The sequence below is a fragment of the Mirounga leonina genome, unplaced genomic scaffold (genome assembly GCF_011800145.1).
Source record: "Mirounga leonina isolate KUSES-001 unplaced genomic scaffold, KU_Mleo_1.0 Mir_168, whole genome shotgun sequence".
NCBI lineage: Eukaryota > Metazoa > Chordata > Mammalia > Carnivora > Phocidae > Mirounga > Mirounga leonina.
In genome coordinates this window covers 15,206,431-15,226,672 of record NW_023270426.1, presented here as the reverse complement: position 1 = coordinate 15,226,672, position 20,242 = coordinate 15,206,431, and the positions used below count along the sequence as shown (strand labels likewise).

General features: G+C 37.4%; 1 protein-coding gene across 1 annotated transcript in view; it reads right to left on the bottom strand.

Moving 5' to 3' along the window:
* Positions 1–351: 351 nt before the first annotated feature.
* CHSY3 (chondroitin sulfate synthase 3) overlaps positions 352–20,242 on the bottom strand; it is a 302,545-nt gene continuing 282,654 nt past the window's right edge. The window contains exon 3 of the mRNA XM_035014048.1: positions 352–2,949. Coding sequence (XP_034869939.1) covers positions 1,387–2,949 — 1,563 coding nt within the window. The 3' untranslated portion in view covers positions 352–1,386. The remainder of the gene's footprint in view (positions 2,950–20,242) is intronic.

The following is a 20,242-nucleotide window of genomic DNA, read 5'->3' as shown; positions in this document are numbered from 1 at the left end:
TTGAGGGTCCCCAAATGTCCTCACTAAAAGAGACTGTTACCCTGTATAAAACCCATCACTAAGGCAAATGCCTGGCAATCAGTTCCAAATAATGGTGGCGATTTCCTGGCAATCAGTTCCAAATAATGGTGGCGATTTCCGACAACAGCTTTCAAATCAACTTTGAAGCAAACTTTAGTCCTATTGTGTCAAAAAAGAAAATCAAAGTGCAGAACAGTATGTACAGTCTGCTACATTTCATGAAAACCCAAATTAACCCAAATTAAAGGCAGTTTCTGACCTGTTCTTACTTCGGTTTGATCACAAAGCTGAAGAGATTGAGGAAGAATGCTTCTCCTGGAATGTAAATTATTGAATAAAGAAACCATTCATTTTTTAATCAGTTGTGAAGGCCAGGATTTAAAGCATAATAATACAAACAGTATGCCCATAATCCCTTATTAACTTTTCCAGTCTATGTAGCAAGCACATTTTGGTGAGTAGGACCGCTAAGAAATACATCAGGTATGGCTGAAAGGACACACCACCACCTCTTCAGGGTTTTTGAAAAAGGGATTACTGTTATACCTGTGTTTTATTATAAATAACCAGGTTCTGTCATATTTTATCTTCTTGCCAGCAAATGAAGGACATTGTTTCATAAAGCTTCTAAAATGTACATGAATATTTAATTAAATCATATTTCCTTGAGAAAATAAAGTTCATTCGCATTTATAGCAGACAGTTGTGAGGAGTACATAATTGTCAGAAGACCAGGGTAGCCAGTACCGGTTGCTTGTGGAACAAAACTCCTCAATTTTTAAAACTTTTTTTAAAAAATAAACATACAATCGGAAGTGTTTCTTTACTTTAAAAATTCTAAAGATGAAGAAAATTATTGTCTATATATTTAAGTCCTTGTATAAATTACAAAACTCAAGTTTATGTTACAGAGTCCCTTCCCCATAGGAAGCATAAAGCACTTTTGTGGTACCTTTCACCAGTAAATAGTTGTATCACATTGAATGTAACAAACAAAATAAAAGTCGATATTGCATCTTTAAGCCTCAAGAGAACATTCTTCTAAGCTGTCTCTCATGATGAATGAGTTTCAAAAGTCATTTGATTGCCACGATTTAACTCAATCTCAAATAAAGATATATAAAAGTAATACATAATTGACTTCAGTAGAAATCTGAAATATCAGTGAACTGCAGACTCTTCTTGCTTGAGGTCAACAAACACCCTTTGGAAGACAACCAAGAGTAGTTTAAGACCAGGATAACAAAATAAAATTATAACAATAATAATTATAATAATAAAAATAACAATAATAAAATAAAAATAACAACAACCAACAATGAGGTAAACTCCCCTTTAAAAAGGCAATATGTGTTGCCCGGACTGTCAGGAGAGAGTTCGATTGTACCTGACACCCAAATGTTTTTCCAACCAGAGTTCAGCCAGTTGCATGGTTGAGGCAAAAGTACTTGCCTTGGATCCTAAGCACATCTTATACTGCTTAGGATCCAAGTTAGGGTCACAATGAACTGCATGGAAAATATGCACCACTCCCACTTCTTGGCTTCTGAAAGGCCTTAAGCCAGACAGAATAACTTTATTGTAGAGATCTACATCTTCCAGTCCCCAGCCTTGTATTGAGGTATCAAATCCCCCTGCACCCAGAAGATCACTTTTATAAATACAGGTAATTCCATATCCATAGTCTCTCCAAAATCCAGTCTTCTTTGAGAAGACAAAGTCATCATCAGTGGGAGGATTTCCCCCATTGGTTACCTTTGGGTCATACTGGCTAAAGATGATGGGGTAGTACACCTGTTGTCCCTGAATTGTATTGTCTCTACACCGTTGGAGAAAGTCTCCTCTGAAGATCAAGTCAACATCACAAAATAGCAGCAAAGTATCATTGTCAAACTGGGAAGAAGCCACTTCAAGACCGAGACCTCTGGAGAACTCTCCCTTCATGGGGATCAAAGTAATTTCTGCTTTAGGGTAGTTGTTCTGATACTCTCTTATCAGCTCAATATGCTTGTTGGAATCTTGGCCAGAATCCCTACTGAAAAGGGTGATGACCAGCTTTACATTCTGCTTTGGAATAAGACAAGTTTTTTCAAAGTTGTCCATGAATCTCAAGAAAATGTCATACCTTCCAATGAGAGGAACAAGAATGTGTATTTTCTTTTCATTATGCCCTCCCATTTCTTTGGCACCTTGAAAAGAAGATAGTATCTTTAAAGAATTAGATATAAAGGAGAATGAATGAGTGTCGCTGTTAATACTCTCCACAAGGCTGTTGACGTCTAGCTCTTCAGTTTCTCTGAAGAAAGGCTTGCTGAACAACTGCTGAAGATAAGCATGACGTCTCACTGGCACAGTCAGTTTCCTCCCCTTGTGTCTTTTATACAAGAGGAGTAAATCCAAAATGTATTCCACCCCATGCATGGGATCAACCCTGCGGTAGCCATACTGAATTTCCTTGAAGTCAATGAGCCGTCCCCTACTCTTGGCGTTTTCATTGATCATCTCCATCACCTGTAGCACGGTGTCATCCAGTGCTGTTCTCAGGATGCTGTTGATGTTCTGTCGAGGAGGCTGGTTCTCAGATGCTGAGTAAAGGAGTTTCCCCGTCAGGAACTCCCATTCTATCACTTCATCTCTCTCCCGAGGCTGGAAGTGGTTGAAAGAAGGCATTACTCCCAGCTGCTGGTCCTCTTTACTCACTTCGCTGTTACTGAGCTTGCTCATCAAAGCACTCTCCCGGTGGAGCTGGATGGTGCGGTAGCGAAGTTCAGAAATTTTGCGGCTGAGCATGTAATTATGAAGCCTGTATTGGTAGGCAGGCCTTTTGTTGGGGTGAAGTGTTATGGCTGCATGGATTTTGCTATTGTGAAGGTCTTGGATATAACCCTTCCGATTATGTTCATAATTTTCATGGAACAGTTGTTGCATCTGAAAAGCGAAAGAAATCAAGATGTTAGAATAAATTTAAAAAGAAAGAAAGCAATAAATGAAAACATTTAAATTATTTAATAGAAATTAGTTATATGGTATTTCCTAACAAAAGTCGACTTACAAAATTTATATTTAAGCAAAATTAAAATTGTTTTTTTTTTAAAAGATTTTGTTTCTTATTTGATAGAGAGAGAGAGAGAGAGTGCAAGTGAGCAGGAGCAGGCAGAGCAGCAGGCAGAGGGAGAGGGAGAAGCAGGCTCCCCACGGAGCAGAGAGCCTGACATGGGGCTGGATCCCAGGACTCCAAGATCATGACCTGAGCTGAAGGCAGATGCTTAACCGACTGAGCCACCCAGGCAACCCTGAAAATAGTTTCAAAATATCAGATTCATATGCTCAAATAATGCGAATTAACCTCCTGTTATATACAAACACTGCACACTAACCTCCAGTTATGCATTTTGAAGTAAAAAATCTTTGCCTCTCTATTCCTTTTGAAATTGACCCAAAATATCAATGAAAATAAGAATTGAATATACCCAAAACCCCATAAGGGATCATTGTGAAGGAGGGGCAGGGTGGGTAGAGCATGGGTTTCCCAAAATAGAGGGTTCAGCCTGAGGAGTAAATCCCATGCCATGTTGCTTGGAATGGCAATAGCAGACCCGGAGAAGATGTAAGTTTTACTGAGCATTCTGATATAACATCTTTACAGAGTAAGTTCTTGTTAACGTAAGGTGTAACAGAAATTATACTGATCTACACTACTGATCTAAAGGATCATGTCCAAAATTAGACATGCTTGACATCCTTATGAGCCAGAAAGTTTGACTACTAGTCTAGAACAAGTTCACTACTTTAGGTAGAAACAAAATGAGGAAAAACGTAAAGTTATAAGATCACACTTCAAATTGCCAGCTGAGTCTTCCTTCTCTGTCAGTAAAGAAACCTCCACCACACCTATTCAAGAGAAGTACCAATGGAGAAGGAAAAGGAAAAGGAGGTGGAGGAAGAAGAGAAGGAGAACTACCAGCAGCAGTAGCAACATGAGATATCCGTAGGTATACTGATGAATAAGAAGGAAAAGAATATTGCAAATTTAAGAATATATATCCAAAGCAAGTAAAAATGACAAATCAAATAAAGAAAATACAATCTTCATAAAACAAGAACTCAAGGAGTAGATACATGAGCTTGAAGAGAAATAAAACCAAAGATGGTTACATTATAAGAACCAAGAAATAGACTTGTGGAAAACACAGGAGGAAGAGACTTGACAAAATTTAGCAAAATAATGGAAACATAAAAGAGAGGTTAAAAGTTTGAGATATAGAGGTGCCTGGGTGGCTCGTTCAGTTAAGCATCTGAATCTTGATTTCGGCTCAGGTCATGATCTCAGTGTTGTGAGATCAAGCCCTGTGTTGGGCTTCCCACTCAGTGGGCAGTCTGCTTGAGATTCTCTCTCTCCTTCACCCTCTGCTCCCCCTGCCCTGCGCATGCTTTCTCTCTCTCAAAATAAGTAAATCTTTAAAAAAAGTTTGCAAATACAAATCTTTGTGTGTGTGTGTGTGTGTGTATATATACACACACACACATATATAAATATATATATATTTATATGCATTCAAAAGCTTGAATATATATTCAATACACATGGACATATATTAAAGAAGGTAAGATTACATATGTAAAATATATCTGAGGGCCATATTTCTCTTATAATAAAGGCAGATATAGATCTATGGGCAATGCGGCCAAGAGAAAAAAGAGCAAAATAAATAAACAAAACCCAATTTGGCTGTAAGTAGGAAAAGAATGAATCGTGTCACATTTTCCATAGCAGCAACAATGCTGAAAAACAGTAGAATACAGCCAAGGAACACCCCAAGGAAGAAAATCAATGACTAATTATTTTATATTCAATGAAGCTAGAGCCTGGCTTTATCCCAACCAAGCCAGAGCTCACTTTTTACTGTAAAAAATAACTAGTTTCTAACATGTAAGAACTTATGGCAGAATAGTGGTGATAAATTCTCTGCCACTCCTCCCATCGAGAGATGGGGTCTATGCCCCTTTCTCTTTTTTTTTAATTATTACGTTATGTTAACCACCATAAATTATATCATTAGTTTTTGATGTAGTGTTCCACGATTCATTGTTTGAGTATAACACACAGTGCTCCATGCAGAATGTGCCCTCTTTTATACCCATTACCAGGCTAACCCATCCCCCCAGCCCTCTCCCCTCTAGAACCCTCAGTTTGTTTTTCAGAGTCCACAGTCTCTTATGGTTCGTCTCCCCCTCCAATTTCCCCCCTTTCATTCTTCCCCTCCTGCTATCTTCTCCCTCTTCTTCTTCTTCTTCTTTTTTTTTTTTTAAACATATAATGTATTATTTGTTTCAGAGGTACAGGTCTGTGATTCAACAGTCTTACACAATTCACAGAGCTCACCATAGCACATACCCTCCCCAATGTCTATCACCCAGCCACCCCATCCCTCCCACCCCCCACCACTCCAGCAACCCTCAGTTTGTTTCCTGAGATTAAGAATTCCTCATATCAGTGAGGTCATATGATACATGTCTTTCTCTGATTGACTTATTTCGCTCATATGCCCCTTTCTCTTGAATCTGAGTGATTCTGTCACTACTTTAACTAAGAGACCACACTAGAAATGACACTGTGCCAGTTTCCAGATTGGCAGCTTCCACTTCTTGTCTTTGGAACACCCACTCTACAGAAGCCAGCTGGGAAGTAACAAGTCTGAGTTAGGTTTCCTTGTTTTGGGCCAGGATCTTCAGGAAAATGTGGTATAGCACAACCTTGTTCCAACCCCAGACTTAGTGAAGAAGTCATCAATATCTTTCTTTAGGACACTAAGTTCCTTTTTATTTCTAATTTGCTAAGAGTTTTATCATGAATGACATTTCAAGTTAATCAAAGGGTTTTTTTCCTGCATCCATTGAGAAGGTTATGTGATACTTTTTTTTCCCCCTGTTATGGTGAATTACTAATGTATTTCCAATATTAAACAACTATTGTATTCCCTGACTAAACCCATCATGATCCTGATATTATGTCCTCTTTATATATGGCTAGATTATATTTGCAAATGTTTGTTTAAAATATACTGTGAAAAAAATTCTTCTCAATTTGATATATAGGTTCAAATGCAATTCAATACAAATCCCACTCTTTATTAAAAAGAATATGTTGCTTTTGATATTAACAGGCTGATTCTAAAATTTATATAGAAATGAAAAGTCAAGGATATTCAAGACAATGTTAAAAAAAGATACACCACAGATTTAAAAAGTTATAGAAATTTAGATAGTATAATATTGATACAAGGATAAACAAATAAAACAAAGGACCAAAATAATCCACAAATAAACCTACACATGACTTATGACATCACTCGATTTATGACAAATAAGACACTGGGGAGTGGAGAAAGGGTGGATCTTTCCCATCAATAATGCAAGGTCAGTTGGTATTCATGTGGAAAAAAGTAAAAACTGACCCCCTACATTCCCCCTGCCAAATCTATCCCAGATGGATTGTTGATATAAATATAAAAGGTACAAAAATAAAATAAGCTTTCTAAAAGTTAACATAAAAAATATCTGCATGACTTTTGGTTAGGTACAGAATTCTTAAATATGACACAAGATGCCAACCATAAAATCAGATTAATGAAATGGACTACATTAAAATTAATAACTGTTCCTCAAAAACAACATTAAAAGATTATAAAAGGTAAACTACAGAGTGGGAAAAGATATTTTTACCAGATCTTACCAAAAAGGACTAATACCGAGAATATGTAATGAGCCTAGACAAATTAGTGAGGAAGAAGGACAAACCAGCTGAAAATGGGGGAAAAAAAGAAAACAAAACAAAAAAACCTGAATGGGGACGTCGCAAAAGAGAATATGCAAATGCCCAATAAACATACAAAAACATTCTGTAGGTCATTCCTCATCAGGGTGATGCAATTTAAAGTCATAATGTGATAATATTACAGACCTACAAGAATGCTAAAACTAAACAGACTGATAATACATTGCCAGAATTTGGAACTCTCACACATGGGTGATGAGGATGGAACTTGGTTCAACCACTGAGGAAAATTTATTGACTAAAATGACCATATACATTCCCTATAACTCAGTATTTCTACTCTTAGATATATACCCAATATAAATATATTCATACATATACCTAAAAATATATATGAGTTTTCATAGCAGCATTATTCAAAATACACCCAACTGAAGGCAACCCAAATTTGTATCAAGAGTAGCATACATAAATAAATGTCCTATATTCATATAATGACAATACATCAGTTAAAATAAATGAAATATTACAACAATGTGGAGAAATCTCACAATGAAACAAGACGTATACAAAGCAATACATTTTGTTTGATTCTATTTACATGGAGTTCAGAAACAGGTAAAGCTAAGCTATGCTATTAGCTATTAGAATAGTAATAAAAATTCAAGAAAGTGGGTTGAGAGCTCTAGAGTGTTGTTAATGTTCTATTTGTTGATGTAGGTCATGGTGACATGTATGTATTCGATTTGTTAACATTCATCGAACTGTTACTTGAGATATGTTTGTTTATTATACTCCAGTTATTGAGATTTGGTTTTGAAATTGTGATAAATATGTATGTAGAGTTAGGTAGGTTTTTCTGATATGTATGTACATAAACAAGTGTGGATATGTGGATGGAGAGGTGGGGGGGGAGAGAGAGACAGAGAGAGAGAGGAGGGGGGGAAGGAGATAAATCACAGAAGTTTAACTAGAGAAGGTGACCTAAAAGGAGTAAGACCAGTACTACCACAGATTCTTTATCTCCGGTATTTCATCTGAGATACTCAGATTTTCAAATCACTATCAGAAGAATATAACAACAGATATTTAGAAGAGGATTTTGGACTTGATTCAAAACAGAAGTTCAACTGCATCCAATATTTTTCTTCTCAAAACACATGCTGACTTTTATTTAAAATTCTGTTTAATGATAAATCAAATTAAATTCATAATTTGCAGTAGGCCGTTATATCTCCCTTTTTGTGGTATTATCATTTATTATTGAAATTGCGCTCAATATTTTACATTATGTAATTTTCCACAGATTTTTATTTCTTTTTATGCAAGAAGGTAAAAAAAAAAAACAGATTTCTGATCACATATGAACTACTAATTATACCACCTGTAAAAGGTATTGTCTATATGAAACTATTCTTTCTTTTTTTTTTTTTAAGATTTTATTTATTTGAGAGAGAGAGAGAAAGCACAAGCAGGGGGGAGGAGGAGAAGCAGGCTCCCCACTGAGCTGGGAGCCCAATGACATGGAGCTCAATTCCAGGACCCTGGTCAGATCATGACCTGAGTCGAAGGTAGATGCTTCACTGACTGAGCTTCCCGAAACTATTCTTTCTTTAGGCATGCTTTACAGGACTAAGAAAAAGGGGGGCAATGCTAGAAACAATGCTCAGAGGAAACTCTCTTTTAGTGCTATTAAAGTGATTAATACTGCATAATTTGATAAATTTAATATTACAAATAGACAAAGACAGTGATGGGGCAAATCCTTGAAAACAGTGTATTCATACACATTCTAGGAAGTACAGTAATGATGAAAACGTCTTGAATTTATCATGTTTTCCATGAAGAAGCATAGAACATATCCAAATTTCCTATTTTTAAATGTAGGGAGGTCCAAGCTATACAGCATAAATGTGAGAGTGTTTAAGAGCCTGGCTATAAAGTCAGCCAGATCTGGATTTGAGTACTGGTTCCACCATTTCTAAGCCATTTCCTAGCCAATCTGTCTAAGTCTCAGTCTCCTTATCTATAAAAGGGAAACTGTCAACTACCTCAATGTATTTTAAAATGTTGCTCTATAAGAAAAATATATATACAATGCTAAACATTGTGTCTGGCACATAGAAAACACTCAGTAAATGATAACTGTGTATAAGTAACAGTTCGAGGATTTGCCAATCTCCTCCAGAGGCTGTTCTTGTTAGCTAGTTTTCAGAGAAGGAGAATGGCACCCTTTCCTTGGCTTGCTTCGTCTTTGCTTATCTCTGGAAATGCTTGGAAACAGTTACAATTGGCTACACACACTCAAGTGCTTTAATGTATCAAACATGCCGTTGAGGCATCTTCTCCTAACAAGAGAGCTCAACATTTTACTCTAAGAAAGATAAATTATTGTGGAAATTTCAGGATACTGGGGTTCACAAGGGTTAAGTGATTTAACCAGGGGACAAGTGAGATATAAGACATCACAACTACAGCTAGAACAAGTAGCCGGTTTTTGTGACTTGTCACACTAAATTTTGAATGTAGCAAAATTGTTTTAAAAAAAAGTGTAAAATTTACTTTTAAAATTATATTAGCTTGTTTGAAATAATTCAGGACCTCTAATATAGGTGGACTTCTTCTTTACAGAACTTTCAATTGATTTCATGCTCCTTCCAGAGATTTATACTGGAAGGGGAAAATCATTTCACACCAACAAAACCATGGCAGCAATTAGCATCAGTGTGTCCTAACAGACCCTAGTGCTTCAACTGTTTCCACCCAAATCTCACTCCCTGGTAAGAAAATTACCTGAGAGGCTACAGAAAAACCTATTATAAGAAGCAGAGAGCAGAACAGATGCCAAGAAATAGTGGTACATTATTATTAGTCTTCTACTATATTAAACTTCCATTTCTCCCTTAGATTTATTAGTAAGGAAAACAAAACACAGATAACTTCTGGAATGATCACAGCTATGTCAATAAAGGACTTTCATTTCAGCAATGAAATCTTCAAAGAAACAGTAAGGGGTTGACTGCAAACAGGTACAAAGTAACTTTTGGGGCAACGCAAAGTTCTGAAAACTAGATTTGTTAATTGTTGTACAACTGTATAAATCTACTAAATATTACTAAACTGTACACTTATAGGGGAGACTTTTGTAGAATGTAAATTATACCTCAATAAGGCAATTTTTAAAAGACACAGGGAATGCTAAAAATAATATACAGCAAACTCCATCTTTAAAAACGAAAAGACCAGAATAATACATAGTCACCAAAATATGTATATATTTTCCAAAAGCTGATAAGGTTGAGCTGGGTCATCTGGAAACAAGTGGGGACAAAAGGCCAAGCAGAGCAATGTCAGGGGCAGAAGGGCCCAAAGACAGAAGATCTCAGGAATAACCAGAAAGAATACACGACCTGACAATGTAGGGTATAAAACCTATTCTGCGTAGACAACTATGGGTGTAGGAGCTGAGGTGACCTGGGGGAGGGGGGGCAAATAAACTCTGATGGAAATGTTCTGTTTCAGAGAAGAAGCAGAGATACAGAACTCAAAGAATTAAGTAGTTAAGCCATGTTTTCATAAGGCAGGTTTAACATGAGGCAGCAGAGAAGACCAAAGCCTTTTCTTTGTTGAAATCAGCAAGCCTAGAACTGTGACAAACATCTCTGCTAAAATAAATCTGTGGTGAAGAGCTTGTCCAGGGAAAAGTAATTTTTCCAGCCAGGGATAAGTATGTTTTCTAAAAAAAGGAACACAGTACACATTAACACAAAGTTTCTATAAGAAAAAGAGACCACATGAAAAACTAGCCTCTGCCCTCCCCCTCCGACCCCACCAAAAAACAGAAGACAATGAACTGAGGGCAACATTTAAGCAAGTGTTTCAAAAACATAAGAAGCACTTTCCTCTATCTTTGAAGACAACAAAGTAGAAATAAAATATCTCAAAGATGTGATGGGGAGATGAAATGTCAGTTCACAGAACTAAAAAATAAAGAAAGCATAACAAATAAACTATCACAGACATGAAAACAAAATCAGAAGGAAAGGATAAGAAGAGACATCATGGAAAGCTCAGTAAGGGATAGAAAAGATGGGAAGTAGGAAAGTTTAGGGACACCTGGCTGGTTTAGTCGGTGGGGTGTGCAACTCTTGATCTCAGGGTTTTGAGTTTGAGCTCCATGATGAGTGTAGAGATTACTTAAAAAAAAAAAAAAATCTCAAAAAAAAAAAAAAAAGGAAGAAAGAAAGGAAAGCTTAAAAAAGTGGAATAGAGAAGCACCGTGGTGGCTCAGTCAGTTAAGTGTCCGACTCTTGATTTTAGCTTAGGTCATGATCTCAGGGTCATGGGATTGAGCCCTGTGTGGGGCTCTGTCCTCAGTGGGGAGCCTGTCTGAGATTCTCTCTCTCCCTCTGTCCCTCCCCCAGCTTGCACTCTCTCCCTCCTCTCTCTCTCTCCTTCTCTCAAATGAATATTTTTTTAAAAAATGGAATAGAAATAAAGAGTTACGAAGGATTAGAAAAATTACTTAGAAGAGTACCTGGTGTATAGTAACTGCTGTTTATTAATAAGGGTCATAATAATAGGTATTATTATTGTACTTATTTGTTTTTACTATTATTAGTATTGAATACGTGAGCAATTGAGGATGGCCTTAAGTTTTCCTTAAAAAATAATTCAAATATGCTCAGTGTAGCCATCATTTGACCTCAGATTATCATCTAAAAACTAAAAAGCTGAATTGTCTTCAAGATGTCTCTGTTGAAACAAAGGAGAAATTAGAGGCCATGCCATTATTGAAAACCTGTTCACGAACATTTTTCATGTTCTCTATTAAGAAAATGGTTGCATTAATTTTTCTCTATTAAGGAGAAAATTCCTTACTTTGTCTAAAGAAGCTATTTCAATTTAGTACAAGTCCTTTTGTTCTCCTTAAGCCACTCTATTTATTGTTAAAAGAAAGGATCTTCTAACTTAGAAAACTCTCTTTGAATCTCTTCCTACAAATGAGATTAAGGAGGATTTATAGAAAAAAGACATTCCTGTTCTAGGAAGTACAGACTCTGCAAATTAGAATAATTTATGAATGTGAACAAGAAATAATAAATCATTTAAGTCGTGTAAAATATAATGGCAAATGTGTACCTAAGGGTTGGGTAATTTGCTTTGCAAATATTTAAACTCATTTTATTCTCTATGATTTAGTTATGCAATACTATGTAACTAAATGGGGAGTCTTATTATCCTTAAAGCAAATGCCTAATGATCTTTCTTTTATTCTATAAAAACAGTAAATATGAAGGTATATGCAAAATAGCGGATTTTCAAATTAACACTATTATTTTCCCTCAATTATTATCTTCACATATTAATAGTAAAATTCTCCAGGGCGCCTGGGTGGCTCGGTCGTTAAGCGTCTGCCTTCGGCTCAGGTCATGATCCCGGAGTCCTGGGATCGAGCCCCACATCGGGCTCCCTGCTCTGCGGGAAGCTTGTTTCTCCCTCTCCCACTCCCTCTGCTTGTGTTCCTGCCCTCGCTATCTCTCTCTCTGTCAAATAAATAAATAAAATCTTTAAAAATAAATAAATAAAATAAAATAAAATTCTTCAAGTATTTCTCACTTCTCTGTACCCGGGGCGCCTGGCTGGATCAGTTGGAGGAGCATGTGACTTGTCTTGGGGTTGTGAGTTGGAGCCCCACTCTGGGTGTAGGGATTACTTAAACATAAAGTCTTAAAAAAAAAAAAAACTGTACCCACTTCTAAATATTAAGGAGAAGAAATGAGCTTGGGAAAAAAGATTCATCTATCATTTTATAATCATAGAGTGAATGAGAAAAATATTAAAGGATACAGCTTGAATAAGTTGTTGAATGCAAAGATCTAGCTTAAGTGTGATATGCTATGCCCTTCCTCATATCATCTATATATGTTTGTCACATAAAATTAAGACCATAGGGCACCTGGGTGGCTCAGATGGTTAAATGTCTGCCTTTGGCTCAGGTCATGATCTCAGGGTCCTGGGATCGAGTCCCGCATCGGGCTCCCTGCTCCGTGGGGAGCCTGCTTCTCCCTCTGCCTTTCTCTCTCGCTCTGTCTCTCACGAATAAATAAATAAAATCTTAAAAAAAAAAATTAAGACCATAAAATAATACTCTTAATGCTACTAAGACTTACAACAATAATAGCACCTTGGAAATAACCACATCTAATCTATAAACTCTAAAAATTCTATGTCTAACATGCGATAAAATTGTATGGAACTAAATACATGTGTATGTACCTACCCACACACAAAAATAAATACAAGGAAAACTGGGGTAATTGGAATAAGATAAGTGGAATATATCAAAGTCAATGTCCTGGTTGTGATGTTTAACTACACTTTTTTAAGATTTTGCCACTGGGGGAAACTGGTTAAGGGGTACATGGGATTTCTTTGCAATACTTTTTATTTTTTACAGAAGTACACAAATCAATAATTGTCTCAAAATAAAAGGTTTCATTAAAAATCACATGCAGGGGTGCTTGGGTGGTGCAGTCAGTTGAATGTCTGACTCTCAGTTTGGGCTCAGGTTGTGATCTTGGGGTTGTGGGATTGAGCCCCTCAACAGGCTCTGTGTTCAGCACAGAATCTGCTTGAGACTCTCTCTGTCCCTAGAATAAATAAACAAATCTTAAAAAAATGATGTGCAAAAAATTTTAAATAAAATATGTCTTTTTTTTTTTTTTTAAGAAATCACCCCCAAAGAATACTTTAAAAAAAAAAAAGATTTATTTATTTGACAGAGAGGGAGAACGAGAAAGAGAGAGCGAGCGAGCACAAGCAGGGGGAGTGGCAGGCAGAGGGAGAGGGAGAAGCAGGCTCCCTGCTGAGCAAGGAGCTGGACATGGGGTTGGATCCCAGGACCCGGGATCATGACCTGAGCCAAAGGCAGATGCTTAACTGACTGAGCCACTTTTAGAATACTAAAAGCAGCAAGTATTAAAAACTTGTAGTCCAAAGGATGCAGATGTGATGTTGCGTTTTTTTCTTGGTAATCCCAATGTTCTAAATGAATTTGAATTTTAAAAAAAATGTTAAGTGAGCAGTGCATTTTCCAGCTATTCTCAGTCTCATAGATTTTATGTTTATTTCATGAATTTCAGTTGCCTGAGAGTATCTGTTCTTGGATAGCCTTTTAAAGTAACTTAAAAAACCTTAAAATGTCTTTTCCTTTTGAAATCCTGTCACATGCTACAACATTGATGAACCTTGAGGACATCATACTAAGTGAAATAAGCTAGTCACAAAAAGACAAATTGTGTATGAGTCCACTTACATGAAGTACCTAAAGTAGTCACACTCATAGAAACAGAAAGCAGAATGGTAGTTTCCAGGGGCTGGGGGAATGGGGAATGGAGAGTTGTTTAATGGGTATAGAGTTTCAGTTTTGCAAGAAGAAAAGTTCTCGAGATTTGATGTAAAACAATGTGAATATAGTTGACCCTGTTGAATTGTATACTTAAACATGATTAAAATGGTAAAAAAAAATTTTCCTTTTCCTTTTATTTCACACGATCCTCACCTTTCCTAAAGAGGAATACAAGTCACAGTGTGGCCAATTAATATACTTTGTTATAAATGGTTTACTCCGGATTAGCTTCATTCATGGCCAAGATCTCTCTCCTGATAGCAAACAATATTCCCTTTGGCCATAGCTAAACATTTTGCAAATTATAATTCCACAGAAGGAAAAGCAGACCTTGACACCCACACAAGGGCGGAGAAGTGATATAAGAAACACTGAATGCTGCTGACAGCAATGAACACGGCACCGGGCTGTACCTAAGGCCAGATCACTCTCAGATATCCCAGTTTCCAAGGACAGTAATTCCTCTTCTGTTTCAGGTAGGTTCGTTGTGCAGCTTAACCTGCAACCTAAAGAATCCTGTCATAAGTGATCTGATAAGTTCGTACCTTTTTAGTTTCAGCTTGTACTAATGCTCTGTATGCTTTGCCTCTGTTTAATTAGCTAGTTGAATCTTCACTGAAATCCTATGGACAGTCTGTACCATTAAAACTTCTCTTCCTGTTACATTTCATTTTGTTAGCTATTTTAGTTTAAAAAAAAAACCCGTCAGACAACACAGAAAATAGCTTCCAGATACTAACTCTTATATGTGGTGAAGTTTTCTCAACAGTATATATTTTCTACAGTTTAAAAATATGTCGGACAACACAGAAAATAACCATGGGATATAGATTCCCCAGCAGGGAAATTCTAAACACATGCTTTCTAAGGCAAATATCAAAGAGATTTAAATCCAGAAAGAAATCACTAAGGTAATGAGATGTCAGTTTATAACGGTACCATGGCAGTAACCATTTCTTAGTTTATTATTTTTTTTAATTTTATTCATTTTTCTTAAGTAAACTCCATGCATAACGTGGGGCTTGAACTCATGACCCCAAGACCAAGAGTCACTTGCTCTACCGACTGAGCCAGCCAGGTGCACCAATCATTTGTTAGTTTAAATAAATCCATATATCTTAATTAAATTACCCCATTATCAATAAAATAATACTACAATCAAAAACACAAAACTAAACTAGAGATAATTGAACTTAACTGCTCATCAATTTGACTGACTTAGCCTGATGTCTCCACACTGAGGCAGGGACCATATATACATAGTTAAGATAATGGTGGACGACTGTTGAAACTTAAACAATTCACTTCCCCTGTACAGATATTTTTAAAGTTTTGGTATTAATAGTCAAGTAAATGTTTTGTATTCACTCTTTCCTTAAACCTTTTGCTCTATTCACAATTTTTTAGAGAGAAGAGGCAAAGAGGAATTTCAAGGGGTTTTCAAGTTGGCACTTTGCAAACACGCACACAACCTTCATTCATGTAACATCAACGTAAGTTAACTACTCCCTTCACCGGTGATTTAATTGTCACACCATAACTAATAACAGACAATGGGAAGGAGGGAGGTTATCACTTCCGAATTAGGCTTGAAGAAATTTGTAAAACAAAATGTCAAGATAGTAGTTTCCATACAATTTTGAAAATGTAAACACAATTAATGAATGTATTCTATCCACGGGAGGAAATATACTGACTCCATGACGGCACTGACAATGCATAAAATTATACCTCACTTTCCAAATAAGAGAAAAAGATCTACTTTTTAATTCATGGGTTTTATTTCAGTTAGGAAAGCTTTCAAACTCCAAGGAGAGTCCTACTTAACTAAAGGTGCTGAAGTTAAGGTCAAAGATCTTCCTTCTTATTTTTGCTGCAGATTTTTTATTTCCATTTTTCCAAACTCAAGCAACCAGTCATTTAACCTCATGAAAGATTTATCACAACTATTCTAATTCTGCACAAACATCATGCTTCCACTAATGGAGAAGGTAGAAGAATGGGGCAGATAATGACTGGGGCTGTTAAAATAAAAAAAACGAACAGTGAGTGACCAGCCCAGAAAATTCCCTGAGCCGACAAAACCAGTTAGGGATACACACAAAATTTAATATAGCTTATTGGGCAAGACTAACTTGATCTCAGTCTTTTCTTGCTTATGCCCCTGTAAATCATAAGCAAAGCTTGAACTGATTTCCAAGGTTGATATGAGATAACCACTGAGCAATTCCCTATCATTCAAAAAAAAATTCTGATATTATAATCAATCACTGAAGAATAAACAGTCACTGCCTTCCTACTATCTAAGCTGCTTTATAAAAATATATCCCTGAGCCTCCTTCTATGTTTTGGTTTGAGTGCTCCCAGTTTTCTTTTTTTTAAAATATTTCATTTATTTGTCAGAGAAAGAGAGAGCACAAGCAGGGGGAGTGGCAGAGGGAGAAGCAGGTTCCCCGCTCAGCAGGGAGCCTGATGTGGGACTTGATCCCAGGACCCCAGGACCACAACCCAAGCCGAAGGCAGACTCCCAACCGACTGAGTCACCCAGGTGTCCCATGAGTGCTCCCAGTTTTTAAACTGTCTTTTTGGTCTGTACACAATAAACTTTCACTAATTTCTACTTCTGGTGATTCACTGGTTTTACTTGTGTTATCTCTGAACTTTAGACAGGGCAAATTTAGGGTATTTTGTTTAAAGGATGACATATACTTCTGTAATTATGGACTTTGGCTACATGACAGTTTTTAGTGATAATCATTAATATTCCTATAGCAACCTCCAGGGCAATATGGAGTGCTGTTTGTAAGAAGCTAAAACTTGATGACCTTCCAACAAGTAGAAGGAGGGCCATTATGCAGTGTTCAATGTTAATTGGTTTATACGCAGTTTCTTATGTCAGTAGAAGGTATATGTTCAAATAGAGTCTGAAATGAAAATAAGACATTATATTGTTAAGATTTAAGAGTAAAAATGTCATATTCCTTATGTATAAAAGGGACTTCAGCTGTCAGTACATTCAGAGGACAGTCCTACTGGATCAATTGGATTAGACAACACAGTGCATGGCCATGTATACAACAGATGCTCAAGGAAGCTGGTGGAATCCAATTAATATAAACATGGAAAATATGAAAAAGATAATATAATAGATTCTCTGACAATATGACAATTTCTTTCAGTAGTTTTCCCTGACCAAAGCGTTCCTGATCCAGTCGTCTCCAACCTTCTGGCTGCCTCTCTTACTTGCATAATAAATGACTCTTTCACTCAATTAAAAATATTCATGGAGCTTCCGAAGTGTGTCAGTTGCTATGGATAGAGCAACAAGAGAAACAGGGTCCCTGCCCTCATGGAGTTAAGTGCCTAAATGAGGGAGACAGGCAAATATATAAATCCATAAAGAGCTGTGTAATTTTGACAGGGGCTCACTGAACTAATTATACCATACTGTATTTGCTGCTTTACTTGACTGTATATCTTTCTAGATGGCCTGTTCCAAGAGGGTGGTAGCCTGGGCCTAATACTTGGTAAAATATTTATAATTAGTTTTTAATAAGTTAACATATTCACCCCAAAACAAGTTGGTAACCTGAACAGGGATCACAACATTTACCGTAAGAACTTTAATTCTCTCAAAGAAAACTCTCAGCATTCCATAGTATTTCCTCGGCTTCTAAATGTTTCTTCAAGTTAAAAAGTAAAATGTAGGGCACCTGGGTGGCTCAGTTGGTTAAAGCGACTGCCTTCAGCTCAGGTCATGATCCCAGGGTCCTGGGATCAAGTCCCGCATCGGGCTCCCTGCTCTGCGGGGAGCCTGCTTCTCCCTCTCCCACTCCCCCTGCTTCTCCCTCTCCCACTCCCCCTGCTTGTGTTCCTTCTCTCGCTGTGTCTCTCTCTGTCAAATAAATAAATAAAATCTTTAAAAAAAAAAAAAGTAAAATGTAACACAAGACTCTATCTATGTAGTAGAAGATTTGGCACATATCTTAAAGCTTTTATATCTTACTTAAATAGTGACTCGCAGTCCAGTAGTATCGCACCATGACTGATGGTGGTCATACATCTCTTTACTATTTCCGTAATTGATGCAGTCGTCCAAGCAGGGAGAAAGGTCGAGGACACCCATCATCATTTCTGCTTTGTGCCACCGGAATGTGAAATGACCGTAGGAATCTAAACGGATTCTAAATCACGCTGCGTCCTGTCACATTAATAATTTCTACATGAATAAATGAAGTGCTGCTGGGAGACCACAGTCAATGAGAATGAAAGCAATATCAGAAGAAGGCCTTTCCACCTGTATGGAGACAAGACAGGCTTCCATTCAAGAAGCAGAACAGAACTACAGTTGATGTAGGAACTGTTAGAGTGCTGAGGAGTTAGGCCTGCCTTTCAGTGACATTTCAATCCCTTAAAGGAAAGAAAAAAGAAAACGGAGCCTCTTCTGCCTCTTTCTCTGCCATTCTTCCAGCCTGTGCTCACATGCATGTCTATCTGGGGCTAACATCCTGGCTTTGCAATTACAGGCCTGGTTCTGAGATCTGTTCTTCCATTCCCAGTGTGACCTAGGACAAGTGACAACTTCTGCGGAAAGAGGAGCTGATGGACTATTTTCTACATTATATAAAACATGGTTAAAATACTACCTGGCATAGAGTCAGTACTCAAGACGTGTCTCTATTATGATTGCTTAGTAAACTTCAGATGGTGAAATTTCTTGCACTCTAAAGCAGACCGCAAAGATATCTCCATTATATCTAATTTGGTAGGTTACTAGTGAGCAACTTTTAGTTATTTTTTTTTAAAGATTTTATTTATTTATTTGACACACAGAGAGAGAGAGAGAGCACAAGCAGGGGGAGTGGCAAGCAGAGGGAGGGGGAGAAGCAGGCCTCCCGCTGAGCAGGGAGCCCGATGCAGAGCTCGATCCCAGGATCCTGGGATCATGACCTGAGCCAAAGGCAGCCGCTCAACTGACTGAGCCACCCAGGCACATGCAACTTTTAGTTATACATAGAGTTTAAAGATTGTGAGATTGTGTATCATTTGCCCATAGGAAGGGACTTGTACTTTTAGATCAGTTCCCAGATCACCAGGTAAAATCTAGAAGTCCATCAACAGGTGACCAAGATGACCTTAACACTCCCTTCAATTTGACTAAAATTTGACAGGTTTCTTCCTGACTGTAGGTCTCTGACCTCCTTTTTCTTAGAGCATCTACTTTAGAAAACTTGTGATTATACATTCTTCCTCTGCTCCTTTGAGATGGAAATCTTGCAACCTCTTTCCAGCTTTACAACCCAGGAATGTCTTGGAAACCATCCCTTTGAAAAGTAATCATGAAGAAAGAGCCCCTGTCTCCCAGTCTTTGTGGGAGGGTAGGAGCCCAAGCCCCATGGCACCCATTAACAGACACAGATAGCCTAGTAACACTGACCAACATTCCTGCTAAAGTCCTCCTATACTTTTTCACTACCTCGCCCTAGTGCTTAAAAAACTCTCTTGCCTTGGGACACCTGGGTGGCTCAGTTGGTTAAGCATCTGCCTTCTGCTCAGTTCATGATCCCAGGTCCTGGGAATGAGTCCCTGCTTTTGGCTCAGTTCATGATCCCAGGTCCTGGGATCGAGTCCTGCATCTGGCTCCTTGCTCAGTGGGGAGCCTGCTTCTCCCTCTGCCTGCCACTCCCCCTGGTTGTGCTCTTTCTCTCTGACAAATAAATAAATAAAATCTTTAAAAAACCTCTCCTGCCTTTTATTTCAGCAGTATGTGAGTTCAATCTCTCTTCCATATTGCAAAAGTTTTGAATAAAATCTTCCTTGCCAGTTTAACTCTGTTCTGTGTAATTTGTCTTTCACTTGGGTCATAGACAATATTTGGTGAAGCACTGTTACAGCACATAGATCCCCTGATCCACTTGCAACTCTGCTCTCACTAGCCTAAGAAAGAAGAAGAAGAAGAAGAAGAAGAAGAAGAAGAAGAAGAAGAAAAAGAAGAAGAAGAAGAAGAAGAAGAAGAAGAAGAAGAAGAAGAAGAA